The 15351-nt window shown below is 48.1% G+C and overlaps 1 protein-coding gene across 1 annotated transcript in view; it reads right to left on the bottom strand.

The window, feature by feature from the left end:
• The window catches only part of SLC24A3 (solute carrier family 24 member 3), a gene marked incomplete at its 5' end in the record, with an annotated part of 169344 nt that overhangs the window by 121414 nt on the left and 32579 nt on the right, over window positions 1-15351 (bottom strand). Inside the window, one exon of the mRNA XM_080614864.1 lies at window positions 14299-14436. Coding sequence (XP_080470990.1) covers window positions 14299-14436 — 138 coding nt within the window. The remainder of the gene's footprint in view (window positions 1-14298; window positions 14437-15351) is intronic.

Here is a 15351-nt window from a genome sequence, read left to right as displayed (position 1 = left end):
TATAACCCGAACCAGAATTAGAGGGTTTAAACCACTGACAAACCAATATCACCTGAAGATTGTAATTCAAGATACATAACCATATGTAACATTATTTTAACGGGAAGAGGAAGCACACCGCCCGCTGCAGGGACAGTGGATGTTACAGGCACAAACCAATGACCCCATTCCCAAACCCCCGGGGATCACAACTGCAAAATTTATTTTTAAAACCCAAACATTTTCCTTTCATTTTTAAAGCCACCTTGAACAGTGCAGGGGTCCCTGCAGGCAACGCCAAGATGGCCACACCACTGCAGGCTGCAGGGAAAGCAGGTGATGTCGGAAAGGCCGATCTTACATTTCAGCCTCTAACCTTGCACCGGCAACGTCTGCCTCTGCTTTGACGTTTGGGCTGGTTTTAGGGTACTGCACAACTACAAGAGTTTGTTTTGACAAGGGTGAAAGTGAAAGCCAGCACAGTCCTGCAAGTCACACATCAACCCAAACCATCACAGGCATCCAAACTAGAGGAACTTTGCAATAGGCTGGACTAAGTGGTGGAATCACCGTCCCTGAAGTGTTCACACACAAGGCTCTCAGTGCCATGGGCAGTGCCTTGGCAGTGCTGGGGAACAGCTGCACTGGATGAGCTTAAAGGTCTTTTCCAGCCTTTACTAATTCTGTGATTCTGTGAGCTGCTGGAAGGTACACAGGTTAAGCAGATCACTGAAAGCCAGATTAGGAGCAAAATACACCTACAAGATGACAAAGAGCACCAAGGACCAGCCACTTCTCCTTGGTGCTTTGGGCTTGTGACAGAGAGTAGGATTGGCTGGATACAAACAAAACCCCCACAACAGCAAAGCCGAAAGGCATCACCAAGTGCTGGAGCTGCAGATGCTGCTGCCACATCCCTCCCCTGCTTTAGGAAGGAGGAAACGATGCGGTGGCACAGGATACCCAGTTGTGGTCCTACAGGAAACCCTCCTTGCCCCAGTTCCACACAAGGGACTGTCCTACCTGCACAAATGGATGTTGAATACTTTGTCTCATAAAGGGCTAAACCATCACTTGATGTAAGCCAGCAGAGCCTGTCACACACCACCTAAAGATCTGCCCAGAGTCTGCCCCTGGATGAACAACTTGGTCTCTTCATACTGTCAGGAGACAGAAGTGATTCAGAAGCCCTGTCCCCAGCTCCGTGCTCATGCTGCAGCACAGCCATGGCTTGCAGGCTTCTGCAGCTCTGGGAGAGCTTCCATCTGTTCTGAGCTCCAGAACGGTTTAAAAGCCAGTGTCACTCATGGGGGAAAACCAGCATCACAACAAAACCCTGCAGGAAGCATGTTCACAGAATAGGGACTTGGTGGGAAAAGGATGCTGGGGAGAATCGTGACATTTCACAAAAACACAGCAATATATTTTTAAATGCTTAAGTGGACAATTTACATTTACCATGACAGAATAATAATTCAGGTGTGTAAAAAAATCAACTATCCTGGTATCTGGCCAATCTAGAACATCTGCATCTGGTACACCTTTACTTTTACTGTAGCTGTGAGCTGTTATTTGTACCTCAGTAATGTCCTGAGGCCACACTGCATTGAGCAGCTCACATCTGCCAAGTAAGCATCAGTCACTGATTTGATCAGGAAGATCACTGAATCCCAGTTTGCGTTGAAGGGGTATTAAAGCTCCTCCAGCTCCAACCCCTGCCACAGGCAGGGACACCTTCCACTGGAGCAGCTTGCTCCAAGCCCCTGTGTCCAACCTGGCCTTGAACACTGCCAGGGATGGGGCAGCCACAGCTTCTCTGGGCACCCTGGGCCAGCGCCTCAGCACCCTCAGACAATCCAGAACATATGAACACAATCACTAGAAATTTACAGGTTTTACCTAGTACTAACTCCTTAGAGTGTGCTAGTCATCAGACAGCCCAACCATGGCCCGTGCTGCCAGCCAGTATGAGCTGTGCCATTCTGCCACCGAGGCACAGAGATGACCCAGGGAGCCTGCGGCATACAGGCAGGACAAGAGGCCACCACTGGCATGGACCTGCATCAGCAGAGGCCCACAGTGGCTCTTCCAAGCTGCCAACCCAAAAACCTGCAATAGTCCTGGTTCTCCTACTCAGCATTCCCTTCAAAAGAAGAAAGCCTGACTCAACAACTTGTCCACCTCCTCCTTAGAGATTCAGGTCTTGGGCTTCTTGGAAGACTTCTCAAACTACTAGAGTGATGTGATGCACTCCAGCTGCCTGGCATCCTCAGATGTCAGAGAAGTAAAACCCTTTTTAGAAAGATATCTATTCATGTCTCAAGTCCTGTGTTGCTTCCTAACGTCTTTTAAATGCAAATACTTGGAAGCACTTGTTCCTCTTCAGTATCATAAACCTCTCCTCCACCTTTTTCACAACACAATATAACCAAAGGGGCAGCCCAAGCTTGCTAGAAGTTCAAGGAAGTTCAAGTCTCACTCCTCTAGGTAGAAAGAACAAAACACCTACAACCAACCAACCAACAAAAGCCCCCCAAGAAAACAAAACTAAGAAAATTTCTGGGCATTTTAAAGTCACTTCAGAGGGGAAAAAATAAAGATATAGGGACACAAAGGCCCTCCATCCACCGCCATTACACTCAACATGGATTCTTGCTACAATAAATGCAGTTACTGGCTGATAATGTACTTAGGAAAGTATTTTCCCCCCTCTTTGTGCTGAAGAATGCTGATATTTTCTACCTGCATTTTTTCCAGAGATAAAGTAGGCAGCTTCTTCAGAGATGATGTAGCTGAAAAATTGTTTGTCCTCCATGAAGTATGTGTGCAAACATGATCCATCAGCTGGTTCAGGGAATATTTGAGTTCCAATGCAAAAGGGCCGTGATCTACCTCATTTTTCCTTTCTTCTTAAAACTACATTTATTTTTACTGTGGCCACTCCATCAAATAAGACTGGAACCCCACAAGCTCACAGCTCGAAACCTGTGTTTTATCCAGACTGATAACTGTTTTTGAAAAGAACTTCAGACAGGGATAAAAGAGAGCAGTTTTACATCAGGTAAGTGCTCTCCATGTCTACTTTTTACCTGTTTGGCAAGTCCATAGAACAGCAAAACCAGTTCCAAGTTCTCAGCACGCTCTAGACCAGGATACCCACAGGCAGCATGCTTCAGTGTGCGTGTCCTAGGGCACCAGAGGCTTCACTCCAAGGATGGCCATGAGGGTGTTTTGATCTTTGAGAGGGATGAGAAGCTGCTCCTCCAGGCACAGCTCCATGGGCTCCATGTCCCTTCAGCCGAAGGACGAGCACGCCAGTACGGTGCCCTCCAGCCATCACTCTCCATGCACAACCACCATGTGTGTTCAGTGACGCATCCCCTCCTCCATGCCCGGACCCTCCCTCCACGGCTGTGCATCCCTTCCCTCCCAGCAGGGATGCAGCCCAGTGCCTGCACTGCGATGCTCAAGTTACCAGTCTCATAGATCTTTAGTATAAGCACGTATAAGGCAAAGCTTTCTCACCATGAGCGGTAGCACCAGAGTCAGTATTTCACATCTAGACAACGGTTAGCACCAGTCAAAGGCTGCTGGATCAGCATCCCTAGAAAACAGGCCATTAAATGGTCACTAGCAGCTTGCAGGTGGGTCACTTCATTACAGCCTAATGAAGACTAGAAAGAGAGATCAGAAGCCATAGCCCTATCTATGCCTATCTTGCATGGCCCACAGCTGAGTACCTCTCTCTCTTAAGCCCTCGCATAGTACTTCAAACACTGAATAACTAAGCAGCCTACTGTTAGCAAAACACTGAGATACAAGAGGCTAAGGTTTGGGTTTTGGCAAATCCACTTGGCTGTGGAGCTGGAGGGACAGGGATGAAAAGAGGAACAAAGTGTTGAAGCAGTAAGACATGATCTGCACTAAACAATCTCTTCAAGGTACCAGATGTGAACCTGAACTATGCGGGTACTGCATCTGTGTGCTCCCACCACTGTTACTGCTAAATTCCCCTGGCTGGCAAACCCAGGTCCAGCATTCCCTATTTCAGGTTTTGTCAGTAAAGCTCATTGGCAGCCTACAGCAGAACACCGACTAGATAAATGGGATGCTAGGAAAAGCTACCATGCAAACTGGGTTGTGCTTCTGACTGGCTCTCCAAAGCTGTCCTCCTGTGCCTTTGATAGCAGCAGGTGTACACATTAAGATCTGTTCCGTGTTCTCTACAGGATTATTACTTTTTTGTCTTGTCATTATTTCTCAATACTATTAACATTCTTCTTCGGTAGCAACAGTCAATTATCCCTTGGTGTTCTTCACTGAACACCCAGCATGACATACAAATCTTCCATAAACACTTTGCAATGCCTCTACTGCATAGCAGCATATGACAATAGTGATTTCCAACAGAAACAATTACAATGGGAACACGCTAGTCATAAGTATCACCAATTAAGCAAATGAGTCCCAGTAGGTGAGATTTTGCAGACTACCAGTGCACATCTTGGCCAAGCTGCCATGCCAAGGTCTGGAGGCTGACTACTCATAACCCAGGAGCCAATGGGTCTAATGAGATTCTTTTCTATTTGAACAAGCAGTAGTTTAATTACAGTGGTTTGATACCCGTACAATGATGTATTCTGTAAAAACAAACAGCAGCTTTCTGACGAGGGCACTATGAGTTCACAGGAGCTGACCACCCTTCCTCTGCCTACAGACCATAGAGGTGATGCTGGTCTTGGGATCTGGGTTTTACTTTGTTGTTTTCCTGCTCAGCTCCCCTCCCTTCTCCGGTTCTTTTGTTTTATTAATGCAAGAGAACACACTGAGGATGAACTGGGAAAGAGCACTGCCACCACTTGATTTTAATCACAGAGCTTGTAGTACTTTTCTCCATATAAAGACAGGCTGAGAACATTGGGGCTGTTCAGCCTGGAGAAGAGAAGCTGCATGGAGACCTCAGAGCAGCTTCCAGTGTCTAAAGGGGGCCTACAAGAATGCTGGGGAGGGACTCTTCATCAGGGACTGTAGTGACAGGACAAGGGGTGATGGGTTCAAACTGAAACAGGGGAAGTTCAGGTTAGATATAAGGAAGTTCTTCCCTGTGAGGGTGCTGAGGCGCTGGCACAGGGTGCCCAGAGAAACTGTGGCTGCCCCACCCCCGGCAGTGTTCAAGGCCAGGTTGGACAGAGCTTTGGGTGACATGGTTTAGTGGGAGACGTTCCTGCCCATTGCAGGGGGTTGGAACTGGATGACCTTAAGGTCCTTTCTAACCCAAGCCATTCTGTAATCCTATGATCTTCAGCTCCTGAAGTCACACATATAACCACATGGGAATACTGGCAAAATTTCAGCAAAAAGACTGCTACTGGCCTCCTGCATGTGCACAGGGAGCTCCATTTTCCAGGGAATTGCACAATTTGGAGATCAGTTCAGAAACTTCAAATACCCAGCAAAAAGCAATTGCTTCAAGCTTCCTGTTTAACATGTGGTCAAGGTACAGTCCTGTTGTATGCTTACCTATACACCAGTGTCACTGAGTGATGCTTAGGCTGCTGCCGACTAAAGTCTTAAAGAAAGTACTTGTGACCACCTCTCGTTTCAAAGAGGCCCTACAACCCAGCACTCCCACAGACACAGCTCAAAAGCAAACGCCAGCAAATCCATGGCACAGTCACAAACCAGCACCAAGGCTGACTCAACCACGTGCCTCACTCAGCTTCACCACCAGAGCAGCCAAGCAGGGCGACAAACACAGAAGCAAGTCCAAGTCACAAAGCAAGCCCAGAGCAAGGAGCTCTGCAGTGCCAATGAGCCTGGGGCTGATGTTCTGACACTGGCAGCCAAGGAGCACCATGTGTGCACATGTGTATACATGTGCATCGCCAGCCCAGATGCCGGGGCACTGTGAGGCTCCTGTGCGTGATCATTCCACTACTGCACTGCAGCATGCAGCCCCTCGCAGTGGTAGGAAGGGCAGGACCGCAGCTCTCAGCCCACTCGTGCATCGCTGCATCAGCACAACGTGTGAGAACATCTGGCTTCCAAGGGCTCCCACCTGCCACTTACCAACCACCATCACCCAGCTGGTGTCACAGCATCCCAGACTGGTTTGTGTTGGAAGGGACCTTAAAGCTCCTCCAGCTCCAACCCCTGCCATGGGCAGGGACCCCTTCCACTGGAGCAGCTTGCTCCAAGCCCCTGTGTCCAACCTGGCCTTGAACACTGCCAGGGATGGGGCAGCCACAGCTTCTCTGGGCACCCTGGGCCAGCGCCTCAGCACCCTCACAGGGAAGAGCTTCTGCCTAAGAGCTCAGCTCAGTCTCCCCTGTTCTGGCAGGTTCAAGCCATTCCCCTTGGCCTGTCCCTACAGGCCCTTGTCCCAAGCCCCTCTCCAGGTTTCCTGCAGCCCCTTTAGGCACTGGAGCTGCCCTCAGGTCTCCCCTTCAGGAGCCTTCTCTTCTCCAGGCTGCCCCAGCCCAGCTCTCTCAGCCTGGCTCCAGAGCAGAGCTGCTCCAGCCCTCGCAGCATCTCCATGGCCTCCTCTGCACTCGCTCCAGCAGCTCCACATCCCTCTTGTGCTGCTGCCCCAGAGCTGATCAGGACTGCAGGGGGGGTCTCCCCAGAGCACAGCAGAGGGCAGGATCCCCTCCATGACCTGATGGCCACTTTGTTAAACCACCACCACACCTCACTAAAACATCACATTAGTCCTAGAAGCTGAAATAAGACAAATTGCTTTTGGGGACATTCCCTGGGAAAAGCAAGAAGAGTCATCCTTGCTTATCCTCCTTTATTTGTTCTTTTTGTGCCTGGTAGTGTCCTCCACGTGACACAGAGTGTTATTGAGAAAGATACCCTCCTCATTCTGAATAGGAAAGAGATGCTGGATTTTCCACTCCCCTTGCCAGCTTCTGCAATGGTAAATGGCTCCTCCCTGTTAAAAACATTTCTTGGCATAACCCTTCCCTGCTAAGTCCAAGGATCTGCTGGTCACTGAAGTTCTCACCAATGGCACCCATTTGGTGGCACACTGACCCTGGCACTGACATCAGGTAGATTAAACCTTTCTCCAGGCAGGAAAATCAATTCTATTTCATTGCAAGAAAAAAATAAATTAAAAAAAAGAAAACCTCTAAGTGCACCGAGAGCAGAGACATTGCTCCAAAGTGTACAGAGAGCATCGAGAGAGGAGATATTGCTCCAACATGTACAGAGAGCATCGAGAGAGGAGATATTGCTCCAACGTGTACAGAGAGCACCGAGAGAGGAGACATTGCTCTGACGTGTACAGAGAGCACCGAGAGAGGAGACATTGCTCCAACGTGTACAGAGAGCATCGAGAGAGGAGACACTGCTCCAACGTGTACAGAGAGCACCGAGAGCAGAGACATTGCTCCAACGTGTACAGAGAGCACCGAGAGAGGAGATATTGCTCCAACGTGTACAGAGAGCACCGAGAGAGGAGACATTGCTCCAACGTGTACAGAGAGCATCGAGAGAGGAGACATTGCTCCAACGTGTACAGAGAGCATCGAGAGAGGAGACATTGCTCCAACGTGTACAGAGAGCACCGAGAGAGGAGACATTGCTCTGACGTGTACAGAGAGCATCGAGAGAGGAGACATTGCTCCAACGTGTACAGAGAGCACCGAGAGAGGAGACATTGCTCTGATGTGTACAGAGAGCATCGAGAGAGGAGACACTGCTCCAACGTGTACAGAGAGCATCGAGAGCAGAGACATTGCTCCAACGTGTACAGAGAGCACCGAGAGCAGAGACATTGCTCTGACGTGTACAGAGAGCATCGAGAGAGGAGACATTGCTCCAACATGTACAGAGAGCATCGAGAGAGGAGACATTGCTCCAACGTGTACAGAGAGCATCGAGAGAGGAGACATTGCTCCAACGTGTACAGAGAGCACCGAGAGAGGAGACATTGCTCTGACGTGTACAGAGAGCATCGAGAGAGGAGACATTGCTCCAACGTGTACAGAGAGCATCGAGAGAGGAGACATTGCTCCAACGTGTACAGAGAGCACCGAGAGCAGAGACATTGCTCCAACGTGTACAGAGAGCACCGAGAGAGGAGACATTGCTCCAACGTGTACAGAGAGCATCGAGAGAGGAGACATTGCTCCAACGTGTACAGAGAGCACCGAGAGCAGAGACATTGCTCCAACGTGTACAGAGAGCACCGAGAGAGGAGACATTGCTCCAACGTGTACAGAGAGCACCGAGAGAGGAGACATTGCTCCAACGTGTACAGAGAGCACCGAGAGAGGAGACATTGCTCCAACGTGTACAGAGAGCACCGAGAGCAGAGACATTGCTCCAACGTGTACAGAGAGCACCGAGAGAGGAGACATTGCTCCAACGTGTACAGAGAGCATTGAGAGAGGAGACATTGCTCCAACGTGTACAGAGAGCATCGAGAGCAGAGACATTGCTCTGACGTGTACAGAGAGCATCGAGAGAGGAGACATTGCTCTGACGTGTACAGAGAGCATCGAGAGAGGAGACATTGCTCCAACGTGTACAGAGAGCACCGAGAGCAGAGACATTGCTCCAACGTGTACAGAGAGCACCGAGAGAGGAGACATTGCTCCAACGTGTACAGAGAGCATCGAGAGAGGAGACATTGCTCCAACGTGTACAGAGAGCATCGAGAGCAGAGACATTGCTCTGACGTGTACAGAGAGCACTGAGAGCAGAGACATTGCTCTGACGCGTACAGAGAGCATCGAGAGAGGAGACATTGCTCCGATGTATCCACAGAGCTAATGAGAGGAGAGTCGGGCACATGTGCTCAAGCCCAGTGCTGTAACTGCCTGCACTTGCTGCCTTTGTATGCAGCCCATGGCCAACACGTGCGAACAGAAAAACCATTCCCAATGCTTCCATCAACCCAAGCAGGCAGGCTCGGCCGGCAAAAGCTCTGTCCCAGCCAGCAGCTGCTCCACGGGCTCCCTGCAGCCAATACCCACTGCAGGGACATGCAGCCTGCACAAAGACAACGCTTGGTTCCGAAGCTGATGTCAGCCAAGGAGCTTTGCCAGCGCTGGCGTTTGTGCCCTAGCCCAGCTCTCAGGGCAGGTGACAGCATCACCACTTCAGCCCCTGCTCCAGGCAAAAGGACATCTTTCCTTCCTGACAGCAGGAAAAGATAATTCACCTCCGAGCCAGCACACAAACCTAGAAGCAGCAGGCATGGGGTTTGGTTTTATTTCTGAGCTTCCAACCCAACATCAAGCTTTTTGAATGCTTTATGTTTGGAGCTGATGAAGCCTTTCAGTGCTGCTTGGCACGAGGAGGGGCACAGCAGCCTCCCAGAGCAACGATGCATCGCTGTGACTGACCCCTGCTCCCAGAGCACCAGACCTCATGGCTGCACTGTTACCACAGGAGAACACGCTGCAGACCCCAAGGCCCAGGAATAGGACTCCTGGGACAAGCGACAACCTTGTCTGCAAAGCACCAACAAGGGCAAACAAAACGAAAGTGGATGATGGTGTGCAGGAGTCCTCTCAGCCCTGGTTCGACAGGAATCACACACTGAGCCCAGTCCAGTCTTCCTTTGTAGAGGGCAGAATGGAAAGCAGCAATCAACAGACAGGAGCAGAGTGTGGGAGCAGCAGCTTGAGCAAATTCCTGTCAACTTCACAAAGCTGTCACAGCAGAGGGAGGGAAGAACATCCTTGTGATATCCTGTAAGCACAGTTTGTCACTAAACTTACAGCAGTTGGTTTCTGCAGCCTTTCAACAAGTGGGAGCAAGGGTTTGTGACTGCTCAAACAGAAACAAATTATCCATTTTCCTTTTGCTAAGAAAAATTACTTTTGCTTGAGGGAAAGTGACTGTTCTGCTGGATTTTGGTTTGGGGGGGTTTAATTGCATTTTGATTCAGACAGGAGTTAAAAAAAGAAGGGAGGAGGAATCACTCTTCACAGAGCATACTGTAATCTGCTGGTGAAGAAGGACTTCCTGACCTCGGCAGCAGTGGAGCAGGAGCAGCCTTGCTCACTCTGCCAACAGCTACTTCCAGCATCTTTCCAGGAAAATTCCAGATGAATTTTGTCTTCTGTGTCTCCCTGTTTCCCATCCCAAGTGAAATAGGATCCCATCCGCACTCCACTAAAGCAAACCCCAGGTTTGTAAAGATACCACTCCTTGTATCTTACGGAGGCAACAAGCAGAAGGATGATTAGGAAAGAGTCCAAGACTGGCACCTTACCTCCAGATACAAAGGACAAGAGGCAAGAAGTCTGTATTACCTATGGACATGGAGAAGTCTCCATCACCCTCAACACCCAAATATCAAGTAGATATGAACACAGGGCTGGAAAACAAGGCAACAGGGGATGAGAACCCAAAGGCTCTTCGGAAAAGAAAGGAGGCTGCTTTGTAGTTCTGCATTCACAAATGCTCAACACAACCAAATACAGCCACAGGGGCGGGGCAGAGCATACAATGAATATTCCTCAGCTTCTTTCTGCCAACAGGGCACACAGCAGTGAGGCTTAAACTGACGTTTCAAAGCACTCTGACAGGGACTCAGATCCCACAGCATCTAGTATACTTGCAAAGACAGGAGTACTTTGAGGCTGGGATTTCATCTCATCCATTCACCATGCCTTGCTATATCCCTGACTGTTTCAGGAGTGCTCTTTCCTGCCCACATCATCCATAGCCGAGTACCAGGTTGTAACTGCTTCTGGAGCCAGTCATTCAGAGCTGGACCTTAACCAAGCCAGATGCACACCACCAACTCCATCAGTGCTGAGAGGGCAAGGGTGCAAGCAGAAAGGTTACCACGTCGTCACTGCACCAGCCAAGTTCAACAGCTTTCTGAAAGCAAACAGTCCCCTCTTATTTGCTATCCCAAGACAGGAGCAGCCACCCTCCAGACTGAGCCTTGCCAGATTTATTTCCCAGAGCCCTACTGCAGGGCTCAAACTCCCCAGGGGTCAGTGAACTGAGGCTACGCAGCACACAGTGAGCAGTGTGCTTTGAAGGTACCTGCTCTAGAAGACCACACTGTCACTCCAGCCGCAACAGCTTCAGAGTGGAAAACTACGAAAGGATAAAAAACACCCCCCAAAAAAAAAAAACAAACCCAAAAAAAAACACAGAAAAAAAAATCCTCAGGCTGCATTCAGTCCATTTTACCCCTCTGATATTTCTACAATGTATGTTTCAAATGAAAAGTGGGCAAAGCCGTTTGGAGCAGCTCTGATGACTACATGCCACTAGACAGCCCACTGGCTAAACCATTAGAAACTAAACCCAGCAGTTCAGAAATGCGATGCCAGGCTTCCTGACAATCCACATGCATTTACAGAAAAAGAATCTTTCCTTTAGCATGTAAAAACGTGTTTACTGCCAACAGACCGCAAAAACCAAGGGCTGCAAAAACCCACAGAACACTTCAAAACGAGGCATTTCATTTCCCTCCCCAACAGAGGAGGTGAAACTGCTTTCTTAAACACTCCCTTTTGCCGAGCTGTAGGTGTTTGTGCAACTTAATTCTGGAACTAAGCAGGAAAATTACCCCATCTTTTCAGGCAGTGTTTTCCTACCAGTCTTACCACGGAGAAGCACCTGAAGGCCAAATGCACACGAGTGCACGTCCTGTGGGGATCCTGAGGAGGTTTAAGCTCTGCTGATTCCCAAGTAATAACAGGCACCCGAGGGCTGTGTGACACACCACAGGCAGGCTGTGCTCAGCAACATCACAATTTTAGCCAAACTGACCCAATTTCTCTGAGCAGCACTGTACAGGCGAGCACTTGGAGAAGGCAAATGCAGACACGCCTGGGGAGCTTTTGTACCTCTCCACTGCTGCACTCGTTCAGGTCTCTTTCAATAGTCACTTCAGAGCTGAACACCATTCAGGGGCCTCATCCAGCACTAACCTGGCCATGGAAAGACTGTGCTGCCCTGAAAGCCTGTGGAATCAACCTTTCTATCAGCTCTGATCAACAGCAACTATCATTAGTGTCAGAGCCATACACTGATTTGAATCACCCTACTCCTTTCTACACTTCTGAACACAAAAGATGCTGTTAGGAGCCATGCCAAAGGTCTCCTCATCCTAACCTGCTCTAGTGAAAGGTGTCCCTGCCCATGGCAGGGGGTTGGAACTGCATGAGTTTTAAGGTTCCCTTCAATACAAACTAGACCGTGATTATAACCTGCTGTGGCAGTAGTTAACCTTGTGTAGCTTAGACGGACCTCAGCTCCATCACCATCGTATTTCATCTCCTGAATGGCTGTTTCACTCTTAGCATTAGGAAAGAGAGCAGCAGGATGAAGCTGTATGGGCTCATGATCCATTTTGTGCTGGATTCAGAAACCTCGCACCAGTCTGAGCTGCAGTGAAAATGGGAAATTCTGAAACTCTTCCTAAAGCAAAATTCACATTTTGCTTTCTCCTGCTGAGTTACCATATACAGCACAAACCCCTTCAGAACAAGACAATGTAGCGATGCTATTTACAGCACTGCTTCTGCCAGCTCTTTTACTCACTTCACGTGCTGAAAAGCAGGACTGAAGTGTTCTGCAGTGACATGGGATTCACTGAAGTCAACAGGTTAACTTCCACAGACAGCATCCCACTCCCCGTCCAACCAAGACAACTCAAACATTTCTGCCTGCCACCCATCCCAGTGTTAATAACTGACATATCCACTACCCTAACAGTCCAAAAGGAAATCCACAAAACAACACATGGGACCTGAACTTTGTTGCTTTTGTTTTCTTTGCTACAGTACTTTCAGTCAGTTTGCTATTACAGAATGTATTCTGTTGTAATGGCATGACAATTCAGATTACAATAGAAATTCACCAATGTGTTCCTACTTCTTCTCTCCCAAACACTACACAATGTGCTCAATAATTACCATTTTGTCTTCTGGAAAACCACAGATAAAATCCCAAATGTTTCCTGTAGGCCACTTCATCTGGGGAAGGCAGCAAAAAGTGCTGATGAGGATGGTGAGACAGCAGGTGCTAATGTACCAAGATTACTATAGATGCTGATGTGAGACTGTATGACTGGATCTGCACTATATGGGAGATATGCAAACAAAAGAAAAATGGAGTAAGAAGAATTTCTGTACTGTTTTTTTCTGTCTAAAAAGATTATAACCATCCATCTGTCCAGAACTGTTATTAACGATTATACTGGAGGAAAAATTATAGGCAGAGAAGCACAGCAAGAACTGTATTTGTTGCAATTTCTCTTGGGACACATAACCTACATAAGTCCTGAAGAGCAGAGGAACACCTTTCCCTTCCCTCCCTGAACTGTGAGGAAACAACATCCGAGCTCTGCTTTGAAAAGAAATGACTGAGCAGTCCTCATAAAGATTTCTCTTCTAATAGTGATCTATTATGATGACATCTATTTGGATAGAAATAAAAATAATGCAATCGACTGGATGCAAATTGAAGACTCCCTATCTTGGTCTTTTTTTTATCACCCATGGAAAGTTTTTTTGAATAGGATTGGCAGTGATTTTTCCTTTTAACTAAGGGACAGGAAACACCCCTCTTAACAGAGGGGGCTCTTTCAGAACAAGTACAAGACATTGACAAAGAGCCCCACACGGCTCAGGGAAGGCAAGTTCAAAAGCACCTCAGCTCCTCTCCTACAGTTAAATACCAGTGCCAGTGTGCCTTAACCCCAGCTGCAGGCAGATCCCTGAGGAAGTGGGACACGAGTTTCATGAAAACAGGAGTGTCACGGTTTAAGCTGAACCCAGGACAAGGAGCCAAGGAGATGAGGTGGACCCTGCTAAGGTCCCTCCCTGAAGAAAAAGCCACATTGCAAACTAAGCCCTATTTCTCATCAGCAGATCAACCCAACCTCAAGCTACAGAAGACTGGGTTTCTTTGGGCCCACTGCTGATGGAGGTACTTGCACTAAATATATGACTACCTACTGATTTCTCAGGTAATAATCCTACTAACACACATCGTCACTATGCAAATCCCACTGCTGGAACCGCACACAGTGTTTATTATGCAAGAACCACAGAAGACATGCTGCTTATGATCTCAGCACTTGCCTATTAGTATGTATTAAACATTGTCCTGTATTCCAGCTGACAGCAAGTCCTCCTCTGAGCCCTGGCTACTGAGGGAATTTGCAGTACCCATACAGTGCATGCACAAAAGGAAAACAACATCCATGTTTATTGACTTAAAAATTAGTAAGTACAAGTTTGTGGCAGTAAAGGCGATGCCAGTACAGATATCTGGAGGTGAGAAAGTCAACTGTAAGACTGAGGAGCGAGAAGTTACTTTCATTCCTACCTGGTTCAGTGCAATTTCTGACATACAGCTGTCCTCCTTCCTCTGGGACATCAGTCGTGTTCTCCTCATTCGTTTGTAGTAGCTGTCTCCCGCTCCATTTGTCATTACTTTCCACAGAATAGCTCAGGGCATCATAACCTAAAGTGAAAGAGCAGTAGATACAGGGAAGGCAGCCAAAACATTTGCATTTCAAACCCCATATCCCTTGGGTTAGAAACAGCACTGTTTCTAATCCCTCTGGAAAGGTGCGCTGCCATTAGCTCCACATCCCAGTTAGCCCCAGAAACGTTAGGAGTCGGGGTCATTCCGCCACAACTTCACGGTTTCATACTAGAAGAGCATCAGTGGTTTCATGAGAAGTTGTAGGCTTCAGTCAGTTTAATACTGGAGAATCACGGCTGTTTTGGATAAAAACCAACATAAACCAGAACAAAACAAAAACCCTACAAACCACCACACACAGGAAAAACCACCTGAACTTAGCACTTCTGTAGCATTTCACTGCTCTTAAGCATCAGCAAAATGCTGCTGAATTTTCCACAGGCCTGTACAACATTTAAGCCATTTCTGTTTAGGCTTGCAATCCAACCTGCTGCTGAATGAGGCCTCAGAAATACAGCGCTGGACACAAACGTTTGGCATTCTCAAAATGGCTCTTCCTAAGCCCAACCATGCCATTATCCCCATCCAACACAAACCCAACAAAGTCAGAGAGTGCCTCCGAGTCACTGCAGGAGCTCTCCCTCCTCTCAACCATTAAGAAACATCTGTAAACATCAGTGGCAAGTACTTCACATAACACTGAAAAGGGATAAACCACGAGTCAACCATTTCAGACCCAGGGGGTTAAGTGTGCTCTTCACCATGCTCTGTCCTCCTAATAAGTGTGTTTGCACATTGACTGACCTCTTCGCTTCCCAACACCACTCATATGACTTTTGCTCACTGGTTTCTTTGCCGGCAAGCCCCAGACCTCACTGCAAACCAGCTGTACACTACTGAAGTTCAGTGCTACACATGATTGATTGAGAATACCAAGAAAAACCCCAAAAC

Source organism: Psittacula echo (genome assembly GCF_963264785.1).
Source record: "Psittacula echo genome assembly, chromosome: 4".
Taxonomy (NCBI): Eukaryota; Metazoa; Chordata; class Aves; order Psittaciformes; family Psittacidae; genus Psittacula; species Psittacula echo.
The sequence above is the reverse complement of the archived record's forward strand: the minus strand, read 5'-3'. Positions and strand labels throughout refer to the sequence as shown.